The sequence below is a fragment of the Amphiura filiformis genome, chromosome 2 (genome assembly GCF_039555335.1).
Source record: "Amphiura filiformis chromosome 2, Afil_fr2py, whole genome shotgun sequence".
Taxonomy (NCBI): domain Eukaryota; kingdom Metazoa; phylum Echinodermata; class Ophiuroidea; order Amphilepidida; family Amphiuridae; genus Amphiura; species Amphiura filiformis.
Window position 1 is genome coordinate 63,207,554 of NC_092629.1, and position 18,807 is coordinate 63,226,360.

The window sequence follows — 18,807 nt, forward strand, 5'->3', positions numbered from 1 at the left end:
AGTCGATTTCACATTTTATGTTATCTACAGAAGGTGTGAATTATCATTCATGCATACATCACTTTAGATCTGAAATCGACCAAGTAATAATGACACACGGGCAATTCTAAAACAACACCTTTTGCACATGCAGACTGGGATTTGAGAAGTTAAGTGGCAGTTGAAACTCGCGTGATAACACTTTTACAGATGGGGCTTCCTTAAATCATCCTCTGCTCCCCTCACCACTAGATGGGTTACAGTATGCTAGCAGCTGTAATTCCAAATAGCTATCATCACCAAGCATTGTAAAACTTTGGGATTTAAGTTTTCAATGGAATTCAGTGGGAATTGATAGGAATTGCAATTCTCGAGACAAGTATACCAATCCTCAATGATTCTATCACCGTCCAAACTCCTATATTTATAGGTCATTTTGACCAATTTTGTCAACGTGTGCCCCCCTGAAAATCAGCTTTTCCACACCCCCCTCCCCCTGCGCCTGGAAAAATCCTGGCTACTCCACATGTTTTAAAGGCTTTTAAAATGTACGATTTCCTTGAAATTTTAAATTTGTCATTATATACTCAAAATGCTGAAATAATACTAGTAATAACTAGAGCGGTTCTCGGGTTGCGCGGTTTAAGGTTGTTGGGTGATGGTATGGTAGTGGTTGTGTTTAGATGTGAGTTTCTTTTCAGAACCCTGTATGGGCGAAGCCTGGATGGTGGATGGGGAGTGTGGGGTGATTAAAGAAGGAAATTATATGGAAATGTAATAGGCCGCACGGCTGTGTAATGTTTATGTTTTACAAGATGCCCAGAGCACGGGTTGGGATATGGGATATCCCCTCGTGGTGTCGAGTTCACAACAGGTGTTGGTATTGCTTTACCAAAACAACCCGAGCCGTGTGTTGGAAGTTTTTGTATGTATAGACAGTTTCCTAGCAATGTTGACTGTACCCACCAAGTTTCATGCCCATACGACAGATTTTAGTCATTTGACCTCAGAGGACCCCTAAGTGATCGGGGAGTACACCCAAAATGACCTTCCAAACATTTGACTCTTAATGTTGACTGTACTCACCAAATTTCATGCTGTTATGTCAGTTTTAGTAATTTGACATCAGATGACCCTGGGTGACCTTGGATGACACGAAATGACCTTCCAATAATTTGACTCTAAATGTTGACTATACCCACCAAGTTTCGTGCCCATATAACAGTTTTAGTAATTTGACCTCAGATGCCCCTGGGTGACCTCGGATGACCCCGAAATGACCGTCCAAAAATTTTACTCTTAAGTGTCGACTATACCCACCAAGTTTCGTGCCCATATGACAGTTTTTAGTCATTTGACCTCAGATGAACCCTGGGTGACCTTGGATGACCCCGAAATCTATTCAGCTCTGTAGGAACATCAACTACAAATACAACTGACCAAGTTAAGCCATTACACCATGTTGTTAAAACCCCTGTAAACATATAAGGAACAAACCAAAAGATCGATGACGTCCTATAAACGTAACTAGTTTCATTTCTCAGCCGACCCCCTCCGTCCCTGCCAGAAACGTAATAATGAAATGTTGAAAATTTTGACATAATAATAATAATGACACATTCTTCAGACCGATGGTTTTGTACAAACGTAATCGAGTATTTTTACCCCCTCACCCCTAAACGAAACTCGTTTATAGGACGTCATTGATCTTTTGGTTTGTTCCCTAATACTCGGCATCATCGCACATGTTGACTTCCAAACTTCATCACAACATAAACTTCGACAATGATCCATTCATACTGTCCCATTTATTGATACCTTCTGTTTGTATCAATTGCCAGTGAGCAAAATACACGTGCTCTGTTCACTATACACAGCAAGGTATATGTAGCTATGTCCACGATATTACAACCTCTACCTTGCTGCATTTGATTTGCAGTTCTGACATCTGGCCTGCGCCGGTTTAACAACCAGGTCAAACCTTTGGAGCGGGGCTAGACAGGGATGACAGAATGCTGTGTCGTCATTAATTAAATAAAATTTATTACTTTTGGTAAACAAGGGTTGTCTGAGAAGAAAAAATGTGGAAAGGTGAAAAGCAAAATGAAAAAAAAGAGAAGAAAAACAGAAGGGGAAAATGGGGAGAAACAGGAGGGAAACTAGAGTCAACAGACCCTGAATACAAGCCGCAATTTGACCCCTATAACTTGACCCCTGGGTTACGGATGGGGTCAACTGCTCTTGCATTGTGCTTAGGATGTCATAAGAAATATTCCTGGTGAATTTCAGCTTAATCGAACTTAAACATGGATTTTGATTTTTTAAAATTTTTGATTGACCTTTTGACCCCCTTAATGACCTTTGACCTCAATGGAAAAAAACCTTATGTACTCCGACAAAATGCATTGTTCCAGTTTTAATTAGAAAATTCTACTATGTTCAGTTGTTGAGATAAAAATTCTTGAAGTTATCTAGCTAAAAACAGGAAGTGACCCTTAATGACCTTTGACCCCCAAAATAAAAAATACCGTGCATACATCAGGTAACACTAATTAATGTACGTTGGTTATATTATTCTGGTCTGTTTACATTTTGAGATAAAAATTTTTGAAAATTTTTGATAATTTTGGTTTTTGTAACCCCTTAATGACCTTTGACCCCAAAACTGTAGGCATCCTAAAGACCCTGGCTAGTAGCAATGCATGTGTGCTAATGGCGACAATCTGCTATGTAATTTGTAAAGACAGTGATTTTTTGAATATTTTTTAGACTTTGACCGGAAATGACCCCTTAATGACCTTTGACCCCTTATCTGAGCACACCCTATAGACACCGACTAAAAGTCGAGTCACATGATATAACCATGTCCTCATCGCATGAAATTTGTGGAAGGAGTAGCATTTTTGTGAAATCACATTTTTGACCATTATAGCTAGGTCAAAGGTCACAGCAAGGTCAAAGTCAAATGGAAGGTTTGGCCTAGTCCAGTGGTCATTTGGCTCAAGTAGGGTGGAAATCTGTCGAAGCAGAAGAGAGCTAGGGCGAAACGTGGGCAAGTCACGCAAAATGTCACGAGGTTGCCAGAAGAAGAAGAAGAATTGAGAAGAGACAGCACAAGCCGACGTTTGGTAAAGTGTTATTTTGGCCCTTGACAATAACATGCAGTTCTATAGGAGGACATAAAGTCATAATTCTTGAATTATCATTTATGATTTTATGTCGAACTTTGCTCTGTTTACCTACAAACACAACAAATGTGGCTGATTCCATTTATGTGCAAGTTGTGACATGTGTAAACATTACAAATATGCCAAAAAATCAGGTTTGAAAAAAATTAACCAAACTCATATTATAAGATCGTACATTATGACTTAAATTAATTTACACCACAGCATGCAAGAGATCCATTTATTTGATGGCATGATGAGTGTTAGAAATTGCAGTTTAAATTATTTTTCATGCCTTATTCGTGCAAACTGTTGCAGGTTCCTACAGAAGACATGATGACCTTTACCACAGGTACATCAGCTACTAGGGTTGGGCTTATTGATACGATGGTCTTTGGGAACTCTCAAGACTTTGATCTGGAGTTGGTGGAGATACTGGCTCGGGGTCAATCGCAAGTCAACACTGAGAATATAACAGGTAAGCTTAAGACTATTAACAGGGCTTCAAGCTGCCCTTTCATTTTTGTCTCGCCTGATAAGGCAGGAGACTATATAATCACTTTTCCGTATGTGTGTATGTATGTGTGGGGGTGTGTCGGGGTGTGTGTGTGTATGTGACAAATTTGGTTAAAGTTTTGGTTAAAGTTTGCCTTCCGCCTATTTTCTCGGAGACTAGGGGTCGCACGTTCCTCAAACTTGGTTGGTGGGTGCATCTTGACCCGAGACAGAACCTGTTTGTATTGGTTAGTGGGTCAAGGTCACTGAGGTCATCTAGGGTTCATCTGAGGTCAAATTAGTAAAAACTGTCGTATGGGCATGAAACTTGGTGCGTGCAGTCAACATTTAAAGCCAAATTTGTGGAAGGTCATTTCAAGGTCACCAGGGGTCATCTGAGGTCAAATTATTAAACACTGTCGTATTGGCATGAAACTTGGTGGGTACAGTCAACATTTAAAGCCACATTTTTGGAAGGTCATTTCGAGGTCACCAGGGGTCATCTGAGGTCAAATTAGTAAAAACTGTCGGATGGGCATGAAACTTGGTGGGTACAGTCAACATTTAAAGGCAATTCATTTCGGAGTCACCAGGGGTCATCTGAGGTCAAATTAGTAAAAACTGTCATATGGGCATGAAATTTGGTGGGTGCAGTCAACATTTAAAGCTTAATTTTTGGAAGGTCATTTTGAGGTCACTAGGGGTCACCTGAGGTCAAATTAGTAAAAACTGTCGGATGGGCATGAAACTTGGTGGGTACAGTCAACATTTAAAGCCAAATTTTTGGAAGGTCATTTCGAGGTCACCGGGGGTCATCTGGGGTCAAATTAGTAAAACCTGTCATATGGGCATGAAACTTGGTGGGTACAGTCAACATTTAAAGCCAAATTTTTGGAAGGTCATTTCTGGGTCACCAGGGGTCATCTGAGGTCAAATGAGTAAAAACTGTCGTATGGGCATGACACTTGGTGGGTACAGTCAACATTTAAAGCCAAATTTTGGGAAGGTCATTTCGAGTCCAGGGGTAATCTGAAGTCAAATTAGTAAAAACTGTTGCATGGGCATGAAACTTTGTGGGTACAGTCACCATCAGCCAGATAATCGTGCCCAGCCGATAACCGCCAAATTCATTTACCTCTACCAAAAGTAATCGGAAAAGCAGGCGGTCACGAAAGCAGGCGAGACTCGTGGTTCGAGAACCGCCTTGTCTTATACCTTTTGCCTATATTGTTGGGTCTGTAGCTCCCTGGACCCCTAGGCCCTGGACCCCACGCCTTGAATTGATCCTATCATTTAAGTAAAGGAATGCACATCAGCTGAAAACCATTTGCAAATTGTTTTTCTGTCAAAACATGGTGCAAGTACACAAGCTTATTGCTTCAGATGATATTTACCTTATAACCAGGGCTTTTAAGCGGGCCCCTGGACCCCACACCATGAAGCTCGCACACTTCGATTTCCAACTTTTACCCAAGCACTAGTTTTCAATTCATCCCCCTGCTTCTCACAAAGGTTTCCATCATCACACTCCCTTTGAAAAATTCCTGCATACGCCACTACATTATAGAACTACCCAATAGCCAGCGATGTGAGCAGCAAGCAAGTACTATTGTTGGAATATCTTGGATCATCATACAGGTATCAGAATCAAGCACAGAGCCTATGCTATAATTATGTAAATGAAATACATAATTATACAAAATGTTTGCAAACTTTGTGACAATTTCGAACAATTATTATATGCATGACGCAATTAGTAGGGTTCTTTTCAAATTGCAAAAATTTAATTCTGCAAAAACATTTTTCTTTACAGTATTCAGTCTAACCTGAGACAAAAATACCAACAGGGATCAGAAGCCAGGTCTGTTACGGCTTTATTGGCATGCTCAGATCAATCAACCCAATTTTCTGCTTCAATAACTAATTGTATCTAATGTGCATGAGCAGTCCAGACTGGCGCGACATTTAAAATGACTTCGCTTGGATCAAGTTTGTTCAACATGTCAAGTTTGTTTCGATCTGAGCATGCACATAAAGCCGTAACATTAACAGACCTGGCTCATTGCACACAGGTGAATTGGGCCATGCTTTCGATCCCTGTTGGTAGGCATGTCCACTAAAAATTGAAGTACATTTAAATTGATTCAGACCTAACTTATTGGCTTGGAATTGATGAAAGAAACATTTTGGCGTTTAAATAATCTTAATCGGACGTTTCATTCCAGAGATATGGCCTTTCGAGTGTCACAGTTTTATATAGGGCTGCTAGAACATGTTAAAAGTTAAAGTCCAAAAAGGAATACTAACAGAAAGTGCAACTTTAAGGTACTTTTTCTTAATGTATTTATTAACTAGCGTTATCTGGAACATTATATTTGCTTATAACAACATGAAAATAAGATCATCCTGAAAATTTAATCGATTTTGTTGACATACAACAAAAAATATAAGACCTCAAAACCCATGGTTTGTTTGGTGAAACCTCAAGCATGATCATAGATGGCCGCCATGGAAAATATCTCCATAGAGGAGATGAACAATAAGTGCATTATTTCAAATGAATAGCGGTAGTCTTAAACATTGTTCAATCTTTTAAGGTCAGCACATTTTATCTTCAAAAATTATTATATTTCATCATGGCATAAGTTTGGTAACATTAATCACTACCAATTTTGAGAAATTTGCTCCAACTCAAAGGTTATCTTTACTACATTGAGCAATACACTGTGTGTGCATGTGCCCACTATGGTTTCCGAGTGTGTGGTTCCCAGTAGTTTCTCTCCCTATGGATATAGGTACACGGTCTGTAACACAGACTAGGTAGTGAGTAGTGCACGGGAAGTAAAAGATTTGAGATGGGCATGCGTAGGCTTAAACATTCTTAAATTTCTTAACATCCTGCACATTTTGTCTTCAAAAATAGTTAAATTTTATGAGTATGTAAGTTTGCTTGTCTGATTCACTCCAAATTCGGAGATAATTGCGTTTGAACACCTGATGCACGGAATGGTGTCACTTCAACCTGTTGTAGTTCTCATCTCATTAAATTTTTCATTAAAAAAGTTGATCGCTTCATGAAGGAAGGTCCTCTCTATTTACTGACCAAACAGGAAAAAGTTTGGTTAATGTTGTGGAATCAGGAATTTCTTGAAACACCCTGATATAGGCCCACATTTGGATCAAAACAAGTATGTGCGCCATTTAACAGGCCTGGGATTTCTTGTATCGATCACTTTCTCCATAGACAATACGTGTGTGAGTGCACGCACACAGTAAATGAAAAATCGTTCTAGTGGAAACTGTATTAACAGTGGTCATCCCTACTGTTGGTATTTTCATCTCAGGTCTAACCGTCTCAGGGCCGTAGCAAGCGGGGCGGCCGGGGATGCCATGGCCGCCCCACTTTTTGAGAAATTTGTTATGATTTTCTTTATATCTTTTGTATTTTGGCCGCCCCACATTTGTCATGGCCTCCCCACATTTTACAACCTTGCTACGGCCCTGAATTGTCTGTTACATAATTTGCGGCAAAATGGTTCACAAAATGTGACTAATTGTAATGCAATGGAATTTTGTCCTATTGCAATAGGATTTTCAGAATTTATATAATAGCAAGAATAAACTATATGTGTGGTGGTCTGTGAAAACATGGTGCAAGTTCCTGTCTGTGTTTTTAATATGTAGCAGTCTTACAATAGAAAATTATATCAAAAATAAGTCTGTGGATGTTTTTAATATGTAGCAGTCTTACAATAGAAAATTCTATCAAAAATAAGTCTGTGGATGTTTTTAATATGTAGCAGTCTTACAATAGAAAATTCTATCAAAAATAGATCAGCAGTAGATTTGGATCCCAGGTTAGGGTTTGGTATTTTTAGTAAATACATTATGACATCATGTTCTGAGGCATCAAAATTGTTTGCATGGTCTTTATCTCTAGTTTGAAAAAATGATTTAAGAGTGTTGATTCTTTCATATTTTTCAAATTTTAGTCCATTTTATTATTATTTGCAGAAGACAGATCTATCCTTCGCTGTTTCTCTCATCAAGCATCAGAACAACTTGGGTTCACAATTGGCCAGTCATCACCAGGCTCAGATAACCTTTGCCCTGTGCTCCCTGTGGTCATCAATGAGGTCAATGTTCAATCGCTGGCTGAGGATGTTGGAGAGTTTGTGGAGCTGTCTAGTAATGGGGTGGCTGCTTTTCCACTAAATAATCTTAATCTGGTATGTAGGTAATTTGTTGTTAGTGTCTGTCTGTTTGTTTGTATTTTGTTAGAATGCAGGGAAAGGAGGGTACTTTTAGACCACTTGACATCATTATTTATCAACAAAGGTGAGGGACTGGTCTATCGATATGCTTGAACAAACTGCTACACTGTTCAGTGGCTTTCTTGTTATATATGAAATGTGGTGGGCAATAAGATTCACATGCCCTGAGCAAACTACGGTACGTACAGACACTGCAGGGCAAAGAACAATGGAAATTGTCATAATTCACACACATATTGCCGGGCAATGATGTCACATGTCAAGTGGTTTATTGTTTACATGTTATAGAGCATGAATAAAAATACAAACCACAGGGAAATTAGAAATTTGGGTTCATGTAATATTTTATTTTGGAGAGTGTACAGTTTGTAAGTTGCAGGGTATGTGAAGGGTTGTTCCAGTATACAAGAGACAGGTCAATTCAATCTTTTTACTGTGCGGCCACCTACTCGTGTGAATAATGGTACAGTCTGAATGGATGGTAAATGGTAGCAAGGTCGTCCTTCGGTTATTGTTGCTGTTGAACCTGGTATATCATGGAAGGTCGCGATTAACCCAAATTAATAGACGTTTGGTGGGACAAAGGTCGCGCCTATGCGCCGCACAGTAAAAAGATTGAATTGACCTGTCTCTTGTATACTGGAACAACCCTTCACATACCCTGCAACTTACAAACTGTACACTCTCCAAAATAAAATATTACATGAACCCAAATTTCTAATTTCCGATACCATGGTATAACAAAGAGTAGACAAATATATAGTTTTTATGCGCTGAAATGTAAAGTGTAGTAACTGATATGTTTTCTGTAGTTCATCCAAAGACAAATATAAGTAAGAGTAATCATTATATTTATTAAAGTAAACAAAAAAGCAGCATATAAAATCATGCCACGTAGTAAAAAAATATAAAATCATACCCGCTGAAAACTGCAACCAACCAAAATATCCTATGTGGAGAACAGCGTTCCATAACCTTGAGTGAACGTGACCTGATAAGATATGCAGAGAAATTTTGACCTGAAAACTTACTGAAATATCTGACCGATATCAATTTGAAACTGATGGTCGGGTCTTATAGTTTACTTGTTGAAGTAAACTAGGGTAAATTTAGTTAATATAAACCGTTAACTAGGTTCAGACACCCTTAGCATATTTGCTGCGACGCTACAGTACTTTTCCAGGGCAGTTTTTCTGCAGAGACCTGCTGTGCATTGCGAGACTAGCTCAGTCCTTTGCAAGGTCACGTGTTTTGTGGTATGGGTGATTTTGTCGTATTTTTTATACACAAAAAATCGGGCGGTGTGTATAACAGCCATCAAAATTCACGAAAAAAATACACAAAGTGTACAAATGTATATGAAATCCATATACACCTTAGCATAAATTGTGACTATTACAATTTTCCCGATTTTAACACTAAACCGGCGACGGCTGTTGCTGGTCCTATAGCGTATCACGCAGGGGTTTGTAGAGGTCATCTGGTTTAATACGGAGTAGAATAGGAAAAGTGGACCGATAGTTTGTATTGTTAAAAGTAGCTGAAACCTTTTTTAGTAGGAGAGCACAGGGTGTAATAATATTATTGAGCTATTCCATTTGAAATGCACACACCCCATGTGGGAGATTTAAGAGAATTCTTCTACAGGAGAAGTTTGTTTTGTAAAATTTAATGGAATTGGCTATATGTGACCATCCAGCACAACTAAGCCCTGAAGTCGCCAATCATCATTTTTGAGATATTCAACCAAAATATTCTGCTTGAAATTAGCTTTAAAATGATGTATATCATGTCTATAGTACTTGACATTTAAGTAGTGAAAAATCAATAAAACAGTCAATAAATCCTTTGTTTCCTATTGTTTATTGTTAAGTTCAATGGAGCATATCTCAATAGTGGCACTGGCGACATCCGGGCTCAGTTGTGGTGGATGGTCACATATGCCTTGTCTATATGGTTAATTATTTTGAAGCACGTACTCCTCCAGTATATGCCTTTACCTATACCTTACACAACTGGAGTGCATTTGTCTAATTTCCTAATTGTTGATTCTATTTGAAACTCATACTCCCTCTGTTGAAGACCAGCTAAATCTTGCACAGGGGGAGTGTGGGTTGCAAGTAGAATAGTACATTTTGTGGTGTGGACTCAATATAATAAATTATTACCTCATACAATTTGTTTTCTTTGATCAGGTATTTTGGCGAGGTCGCCAAGAAACAGCATACAGAATTTACCGAATAGACGGCTACCGAACAGACTCAAATGGGCTCTTCCTCATTGGCTACCAAGGTCTGATATCACCCCGCCCTGATATGACACCATTCCCACGATACTCAAACTACATCAGAGATGCGTCCAATGTTATCTCACTTCACGTCGGACCGCCCTCGTTGTTCTACTTCAATATGCCGGTTACTAACGAAGGACTCATCGATGGCATTGCGTATCGTAACCCACACAATTTAGGGCGAGCATTACCACCATCAATTGTTGAAATGCTGACACCTGGAGTGGAACCAGGTGTGGAGCCATTTTTAACATCACCTAGTAACAGAGACGAGAGTGTAAACCGATGTGTAGGGTCATCAGGCAGTGTTAGTTGGGATGCAGCGCACATATCGCCTAAAGCACCAAACCATTGTCCGAACAGAAAGAATGTAGAGTTAGTTATCAACGAAGTCAGTTTGGTGAAAGCAGAGCAGTTCATAGAGCTGTGGGACAAGGGCTCTGGATATACAAGTTTAGGTATGTGACTCTGTTTGTGGAACTTTCTGAATATGTTTGTTTGCTCGACTGTCTGTTTATCTCTATAAGTTCTCCCCAACACTTTTTGAAATAAATCAAAAATGACCTTGAAATTTTTGGTCTCGCATCTGTGGTCGATATCACACAATTTTATGAATCTGCAACAATCTATGGCAATTTGACCCGGATGACCCTGAATGACCCCAAAATGACATTGGCTTTGACCTTTCTGGTATATCTGTATGTATGACTGTCTGTCTATCTCTATTAGTTCCCCCAACATTATTTGAAATGAATTGAATTTTTTTTTATGAAATGTTAAAATTATATATTTTACAAATTTATAGCATCATACATCATGCATTCATTCATAATGTTTCATTATGCAAAAAAAGCTGTTTTAAAAGTTGCACCTGAGTCCATTCTTAACAAACACATGAATATAGGCCTGGCTAAATACTGTATTATTTGAGAGTTGACTCCTATAGATGCAACTATTTCAGCCTCTTTTTACATAATGAACCATTGTGACTGAGTGCTGCTATTTATACTCTCTAAATGTAAAAGAGTGAAAACCCACTCTGAATTTCAGAGTGAATTTAAGTTAGCTCTAATAGAGTGGGTTTTAGCTCTAAAAGAGTGAAAACAGTACACATATTTCACTTGCGATTTCGAGTGAGCCTCACTCGCTCACAGAGTGGCTCAAAATCTCACTCTTTCTTGGAGTAAACTGTCAGCCAATCAGAAGCGCCGAAAATTGGCCGATATTTGTTGAACTTGTGTAACAAGATGGCGAACAGTGTGTGAATGAATGGCAAAAAGAAAGCGGATTTGATGAAGGAATAGATGGCATACTCAATAGTGATTACATTTATGTGTAGGTCATAACTCGTAGCAAGTATACACTTGGTCTGGAGACACAGTTGTTTGATGTGATCATTTATTAGTTTTTCAAACAAAATATCATGTATATTTTATGACAAGATTGGTGGCGCTATTTAGTTATTGCAAATTACTCTTTCAAGCTTTAATACAAATAATTCCTAGTATTATTTTTTGATGAAATATGTTTATAAAATTTCTTTGTTGCTTGTTTCACCTATTCCATCTGTTTTAATGGCAGTATTGATTACCTACCCCTTGCAAATTACGAAATATGATTTAGGATAAATAGCGCCACCTATAGTTTGCATTTGCTTAATAATGAAGCCAATTCTATATACATCAAACAACCGTGGAGACAACGGCAGCAGTAAGTCATATGTCCATATGTGTGCAGTTTGTTACTGGCCCAGTTGCCGGTATACATGAACGCATATGTACATGTAGGTTAGGCCAAAAAAAAAAGGTTTGTCTCAAAGCTCACGAGAAATTTAAAAACAAATGCGAAATGCAATTTTTTTTTTTTTTTTTGTTTTTTATTCCCGACTTTTTTTCATGGTATTTTGAGAAAAAAAATCAAATTTTTGCAGTAATTTTGCCTAAAAAACTAAAAAAAATTTTTTTTTTTGAAATAAAAAAAATTTCCGCATTTGTTTTTTGTCAAATCTGTGGGATTTTACAAACGTGCGCGTCAGTTTTGAGACGAACCTTTTTTTTTTTTTTGGCCTTACGCCGCTTCACGCTTAACCGCTTCTCCAGACTGTGGTCTATAAACATGGTAAATGCCAAGTATTATGTCCTACACCTAAGTGTACTTACCGTTGAACAGTTTGACTATTAGCTTCACTAAATTCATAGTTTTTCATCATTCATCCCACACTGAATTCGACACATTGCGTATGTACCGGTGCTTAAGCTTTAGACCATGCAGTTCAACATTCCTAGATCGGGCCCTACCCTAGCCTGGGGCCTAGCCTTACAACAATTTGAAGCACATAGTAGTTGTTATGAACTGCTATGATATTCTTGTATATAAAATAGGCCTAAATAAATAAATAAATGCTCTTTTCTGATTCACTCTTTTCCGGAGTGAATTTTTTCACTCTTTTTTGAGAGCAAACTTCACTCTAAAAGATGGGTCTCCCTGGCAGCTCTTTTTTTGGAGTGAGATTTCACTCTTTTAGAGTGGTTTTTCACTCTTTTACATTTAGAGAGTAGGTCTATACATGTGTAAAACAAATGTGACGTGTCATGTCAAAAGGAGACACTTTTGGGCAGGATCGTAAATGGAGAAATAGCCAAAAATCTGCCCGGGCAAGATTTTTTCACAATTTGGGTTTGTTGGGAATTTGTGATGTTATTAATGTTTAAAATATTGTCTGATAGTTTCAGACCGGAATATAACTGGCAACTTGTATTTTTTTGAGACAGTTTTCTAGGTAATTCCTACTCTAAACATTGTCAATAATATTTTTTAAAGGTCGATATCTCTATTTCAAATTTTATAATACCATAACTTACGAACTCAATATCTTCGCTTAGGAATGTTCGATTTCATTGGGGTAAACGGCATTGTGGAGCAAAATATCTAGATATTTAAGATATGTAAAAACCTCAAAATTGATAACCTGCCCAAAAGTGTCTCCTTTTGACATGACACGTCACAAATAATGCTGCAAATAACTTTTTACATTTCGTGAAACATTTTTGATTTATTTCAAAAAGTCTTGTGGAACCACACAATTGAAACCAGAGACCCTGGACTCCCTATACCACCACATACCCCCAACTCAACACACAATTTGACAACCATGAGAGTTACCAAATCTTTCAAAGACCCCTTTTTGCAATGATTTTTCATCAAATTTACCCCCAATTTACCCCATTTTTCATGCAAAATTGAGGACAAAATTTGACCAGAAACAATCCCTTTTTATGCCCCTTTTAAGGCATACTGTTTTTGCAGGGAGTTTCCTTTCTCACGGAAGTAAGGGCTAAGAGTAAAATGGTACAATTGTGTTTGGGAGTGGCCTTCTCCCTTTTTCCTAGCTATTTTCTTCCATTTCTTGCTTTGTTTATCAAAGCTATCTAGGCCAGCATGCATATATTAGCCTACACTGGCTATCCAGGCTTGTGCATTTGTATGAGCTTGGAACGGTCCATGGTTTTCCATGGATTAGCATGTGTTCCTCACGGACCAACCTGGGTAAACAAACAAACAAGCAATGTCCGAGCTTCCGTCCGTCCGTAGTGTGTTTTTGCAATGTCCGAGCTTCCGTCCGTCCGGAGGCTGTATCTCGGGCATGGATGGGCGGATTGACTTCAAATTTTCAGGATAGGTGGGTCATGGTCAAAAACTCTGGCTACTTTTATTTGGGTGGGGTTCAAGGTCATATACTGAGGTCAAAGGTCATTTAAGATCAAATTATTAAAAACTGTTGTATGGGCATGAAACTTGGTGGGTACAGTCAACATTTAGAGCCAAATTTTTGGAAGGTCATTTTGGGGTCATCCAGGGTCACCCAGGGGTCATCTAAGGTCAAATTACTAAATATTGTCTTATGGGCATGAAACTTGGTGGATACAGTCAACATTTAGAGTCAATTTTTTATTTTTAGAAGGTCATTTTGGGGTCATCCGGGGTCACCCAGGGGGCATCTAAGGTCAAATTAATAAAATTGGTCGTATGGGCATGAAAATTGGTGGGTACAGTCAACATATAGAGCCAAATTTTTGGAAGGTCATTTCGGTGGTCATCCGGGGTCACCCAGGGGTCATCTAAGGTCAAATTACTAAATATTGTCTTATGGGCATGAAACTTGGTGGGTACAGTCAACATTTAGAGTCAATTTTTTGGAAAGTCATTTTGGGGTCATCCGGGGTCACCAGGGGTCATCTAAGGTCAAATTAATAAAATTGGTTGTATGGGCCTGAAACTTGGTAGGTACAGTCAACATTTGGAGCCAATTTTTAGAAGGTCATTTCGGGGTCACCCAGGGGTCATATAAGGTCAAATTTATAAAATTGCTCGTATGGGCATGAAACTTGCTAGTCTTCAGCAGCGGCAATGGCGGCAAAGGCCAAACGGACATCTACTCCTGTCAAGTTATATGGCCAAAAACGATTTAGATCAGATTTAAACAACTCTATCTTAGAGCTTCAGGGGATGGATACTCCTTTAGAGTGTGACACAGGGAAAGTTGAAAGCCTCGAGGATATTGTAAAAGAGACAATTTCCAAAATCATGCCGAGCATGGCAGAGTCGCAGAATTCGACAGGCAGTCACAAACCAAAGCGTGGTAGTAACAGTAATAACAGCAACATCGAGGATATTGTGTCAAGTGTATTGAACAAACTGGTACCAGTAATAGTTGCATCGGTGGCCGAGGCAGTCAACCAAGCCACTAAGCATGCTTTCGAGGAGAATCAAAAGAGAGAAGAAGCTAAGGAAGAGAAGTTTCAACGTCTCTCTCTACTCAGCCACTATAACTATGATAAACTTGAACAGTATTCACGCCGCGAGACCATCCGTGTTGCAGGTATTAAAGGTGAAGTTGGTGACAATGAAGATAAGTTAATTGATGAGCTTATTGACATTGGTAATGCTATTGACGTACAGATTAAGAAGGAAGATATCTCCGTAGCCCACAGAGTGGGCAAACCAGGTGGTGACAAGGCTCGTCCTGTTCTGTTTAAGTTCATCTCAAGAAGATCAAAGGATAAGCTCATGCAAAGCAGGAAAAAACTTAAAGACAATCCCTTGTACAAAGGGAAGATCTATCTCAATGATGATCTTACCCCACTTAGAGCAAGATTACTAGCCTATGCTAAGAGTGTGCCTGGAGTTCAACGTGTGAATAGTGCAAATGGGAAGATCCATTGCAATCTTGCAAATGGGAAACATGTTATCCTTGAATCACCAGATGATTTGTTCAAGTTGGGTGTGGATGAGCTGAACCTTGAGAAGCTGGGTCTACAGGAATACGCAATATAGGACAGGCACGGCCCCTTTGACTCTCATCTTGAAAATGTAAATATCAGTAACAATAACAATGGCAGCAATGCATTAAATGACTCCAATGATATAAACAACTGCAAAACTGGAATTAACTTGAATAATCATATTGATCATAACTACTGTATTTCACCTAAAGCCTCGTTACCAGGATTTAATATTGCAACAATTAATGTGTGCGGACTAAGAAGTAAACTGCAACTTGGTATTCTGGAAGAAACTGTGAAAGATTTTGATTGTATTTGTGTAACAGAAACTAAAATAAGTGCATCAAATTATGATGATATCAATATTGCAGGTTATAAGTTTATTCCGATGAAAAGCAAAGATTCACTCAAATATGGAGGAACACATGGTATTGGCATATTTGTAAAATCTAGCATTTTTCATCTTGTCAATGTATTTGATAAACCTACAAACTCTGACTCAATTATGTGGTTTAAAATTGAAAAAGAATTACTCGGTTTTGAATGCTTGATTGGTGCAGCTTATATTCCACATGAGGGTTCTATTCATTATGATTGTGATATTTTTGAAAATGTTCAGCTGGATTTAATTGATCTTAACAGCAATTATGATTTACCAATAATTCTACTTGGTGACTTTAACGCAAGAACAGGATCACTTGAGGACTTTATTAATGTTGAGGATCATGTTAACGACATTGATTTATCTTTTGTTAACCGTAAAATCTTGATACTTTAGAGAATCTAGAAACTCTTGGTTTAAATTGTACACGTAAGAACTGTGATGTTAAGGTAAATAACAATGGTTATAAACTAGTAGATATGTGTAAGAATTTTGATCTAAGATTTCTTAATGGTAGAATGGGAGATGACGCAATTAATGGTGAGTTCACATGTGTCAGTGCGAATGGTAGCAGCACAATCGGGTTTTGATTGAGCAAACTTCAATCAAAACCAAAATTGTCATTGGCGTAATAAGCCCTGGGTTTTGTTGAAAAGGGTTTCATTGTCCTGTAGATCAATAAAAGGTGGTGCCATGCGTGTTGTGACATCAGTCCGACACCTGTTGTGCATCCATGCCTGTGTCGAGTCGCGTGCCAGTAGCCAATCATAGGCAGCGGTTCTGGGGGCGTGGCTGTTTTCCCAGAAATTGTTGCCGGGAAAATTCATAAGCTGTTTCGATACCATCCGAAGAGGTCAGGAAAATTTTAAAATTGAGATAAACTTAACTTTGAAGGAAGCCTACGGCACGTCACCAAGTGTTTTGGAGACAGAAATTGGAAATAACGATTGGGATATCGTGTATTAATTTCGCAAAATAAAGAAGGATATAACCCGTAAAATATTGCGAACCGAAATAGAACTTGAACTTCCGACGGTATCCATCGTGTACAATGGGTTGAAAGATGTACGAAAAGTCAATATTCTTCACATTAGTCGCTATGGACGTAAAAAGTGATGTTGTAAAATCGACATTTATTCATGGTGGTTGACTAAACAGTGCCGTGACTTCGGGTTTTAACAAGTTGACAATCTAGTATTTATCATCGTGGATTTGTCGTATCGTCAGCGGTGAAGTGACAAGAAAAGGCGCCATCTTGTATTCAGACGCCGAGATTGGACAAACGTAATCATGGCGATACTTGGAAAACAAGGGTGAGAAAATTATAGTAGACATGATTATGAATTAGATGCGGTGATTTGATGGGAATTTGATGTGTTGATATAATTAATCTAAGCTGTTAAATGGGTCTGTATACATTAATCAAAAGCCCCGGTGAAAACCGACTTCATATTTAGCCATGCGAATAATTGTTTATTAAAATCCAGTGAATCAATTTACTGAAATCGAGGTTGAGATCATGTGATCGCTCTTTTTATGAATGAAACAGGCATAGAATCTTTGACACGATTATAATTGAGGTTGTTTAGGTTTAATGTACCGTAATAAAATTTGATCAATAAATTTGACTATCGAGCTATAGTAGTTACATAATTCACCAATTTGGGCGAAAATATTGATGTAAATTTTGACGATTCGCTGGGATACGAGTTTGTTGTTGTCACAAAACTTCCGGGTTATGCTTTCTAGATTTCCGTCGTCATCCCCAAATTGTAAATCAAAATTGTTATTTCATCCGTAGTGGGTTTTTCGTTACTTGTTATAATTGATACATGGTTTTTCTAACAAATAAGAAAAACTGATTGAAAATTTCACGAATTTCGGCGAGTTAAATTATCACAACACAATTTACTTTAGACATTGCATTAAAAACACAGCTAGATCGCGTTCATGCAAGCAGTTTGATGTTTGCCCTCCAACATGTGGGTGACCCTAGTTGCTCAGTGAGGCGGGGCTTACATAATTTGGTGTGACGTAGTATTGAATACCTTGGTCTGATGGCTGTTCAAGGTCATTAAAAATAAATACATGAATATAGATCGGGGTTTTTTTTAGGAAACGCGGTGAATATGAATAGGATTGCATAATACATTTAAGCAAAATCCCGCCTGATCGGGAGTGAGGTCAGGAAATGGAACACAAATTATTGACAGATGCAATTTTTGTTGGTCATCTCAGTTCAAGGTCATGCTGAAATCAAATAAGATGTTGGTTTCTTAAGATGGAGAAAAAGCACAAGAACGTAAATTAATAAATGGGGAAAATAGGTCCGGAAATAGGGAATGGGTGTTAGAATTCAGAAAAGGGGGCAAAATAAAGGTAAGAACGAAATAAATAATAATAATAATAAATAAATGAAATGAAAAATAGGGGAAAATAGATAAATAATTAAATAAAAGCAAATAAATAAAGGAAAAAAAAAAGAAATTGATAATAATTAAAAAAAAAAAAAAAAAATGATTTATAACGAAAAAAAAAAAAAAAATATAGATGAATAAAAAATAGGAAAATAATAATAATAGCTATAAATAAATAATGAAAAAAAAAAAAAATAAATAAATAATGATTGAAAAAAAAACCAAAAACAAAACAAAAACAAAACAAAACAAAACAAAAACAATTCTGGCGGTCTATCAACATCATCGGAGGTTAAATAGGCTAAGATTTTTGGATTTCAGAACTGCAAGTCAAAAAATGTATGTAAAAAGTCAACACAAGTCAGGAGAAGGATTTTCATGAAATATGGTAACATAGAACACAATGGAGAGGCACAATTTCTTGCGGGTCAAAATATATAAGGCAAGATCAATGGAATTGCAAAAAACTTAAGGTTAAATAAAATTTTAAAAATAATAATAATAAAAAAAAAAATAAAAAT

At 37.8% G+C, this 18,807-nt stretch overlaps 1 protein-coding gene across 1 annotated transcript in view; it reads left to right on the plus strand.

Annotated features, from left to right (window-relative positions):
• The first annotated feature begins 3,468 nt into the window (after positions 1-3,468).
• The window catches only part of LOC140146518 (uncharacterized), a 66,588-nt gene continuing 51,249 nt past the window's right edge, over positions 3,469-18,807 (plus strand). The window contains exons 1-3 of the mRNA XM_072168393.1: positions 3,469-3,624; positions 7,656-7,870; positions 10,111-10,663. Coding sequence (XP_072024494.1) covers positions 3,480-3,624; positions 7,656-7,870; positions 10,111-10,663 — 913 coding nt within the window. The 5' untranslated portion in view covers positions 3,469-3,479. The remainder of the gene's footprint in view (positions 3,625-7,655; positions 7,871-10,110; positions 10,664-18,807) is intronic.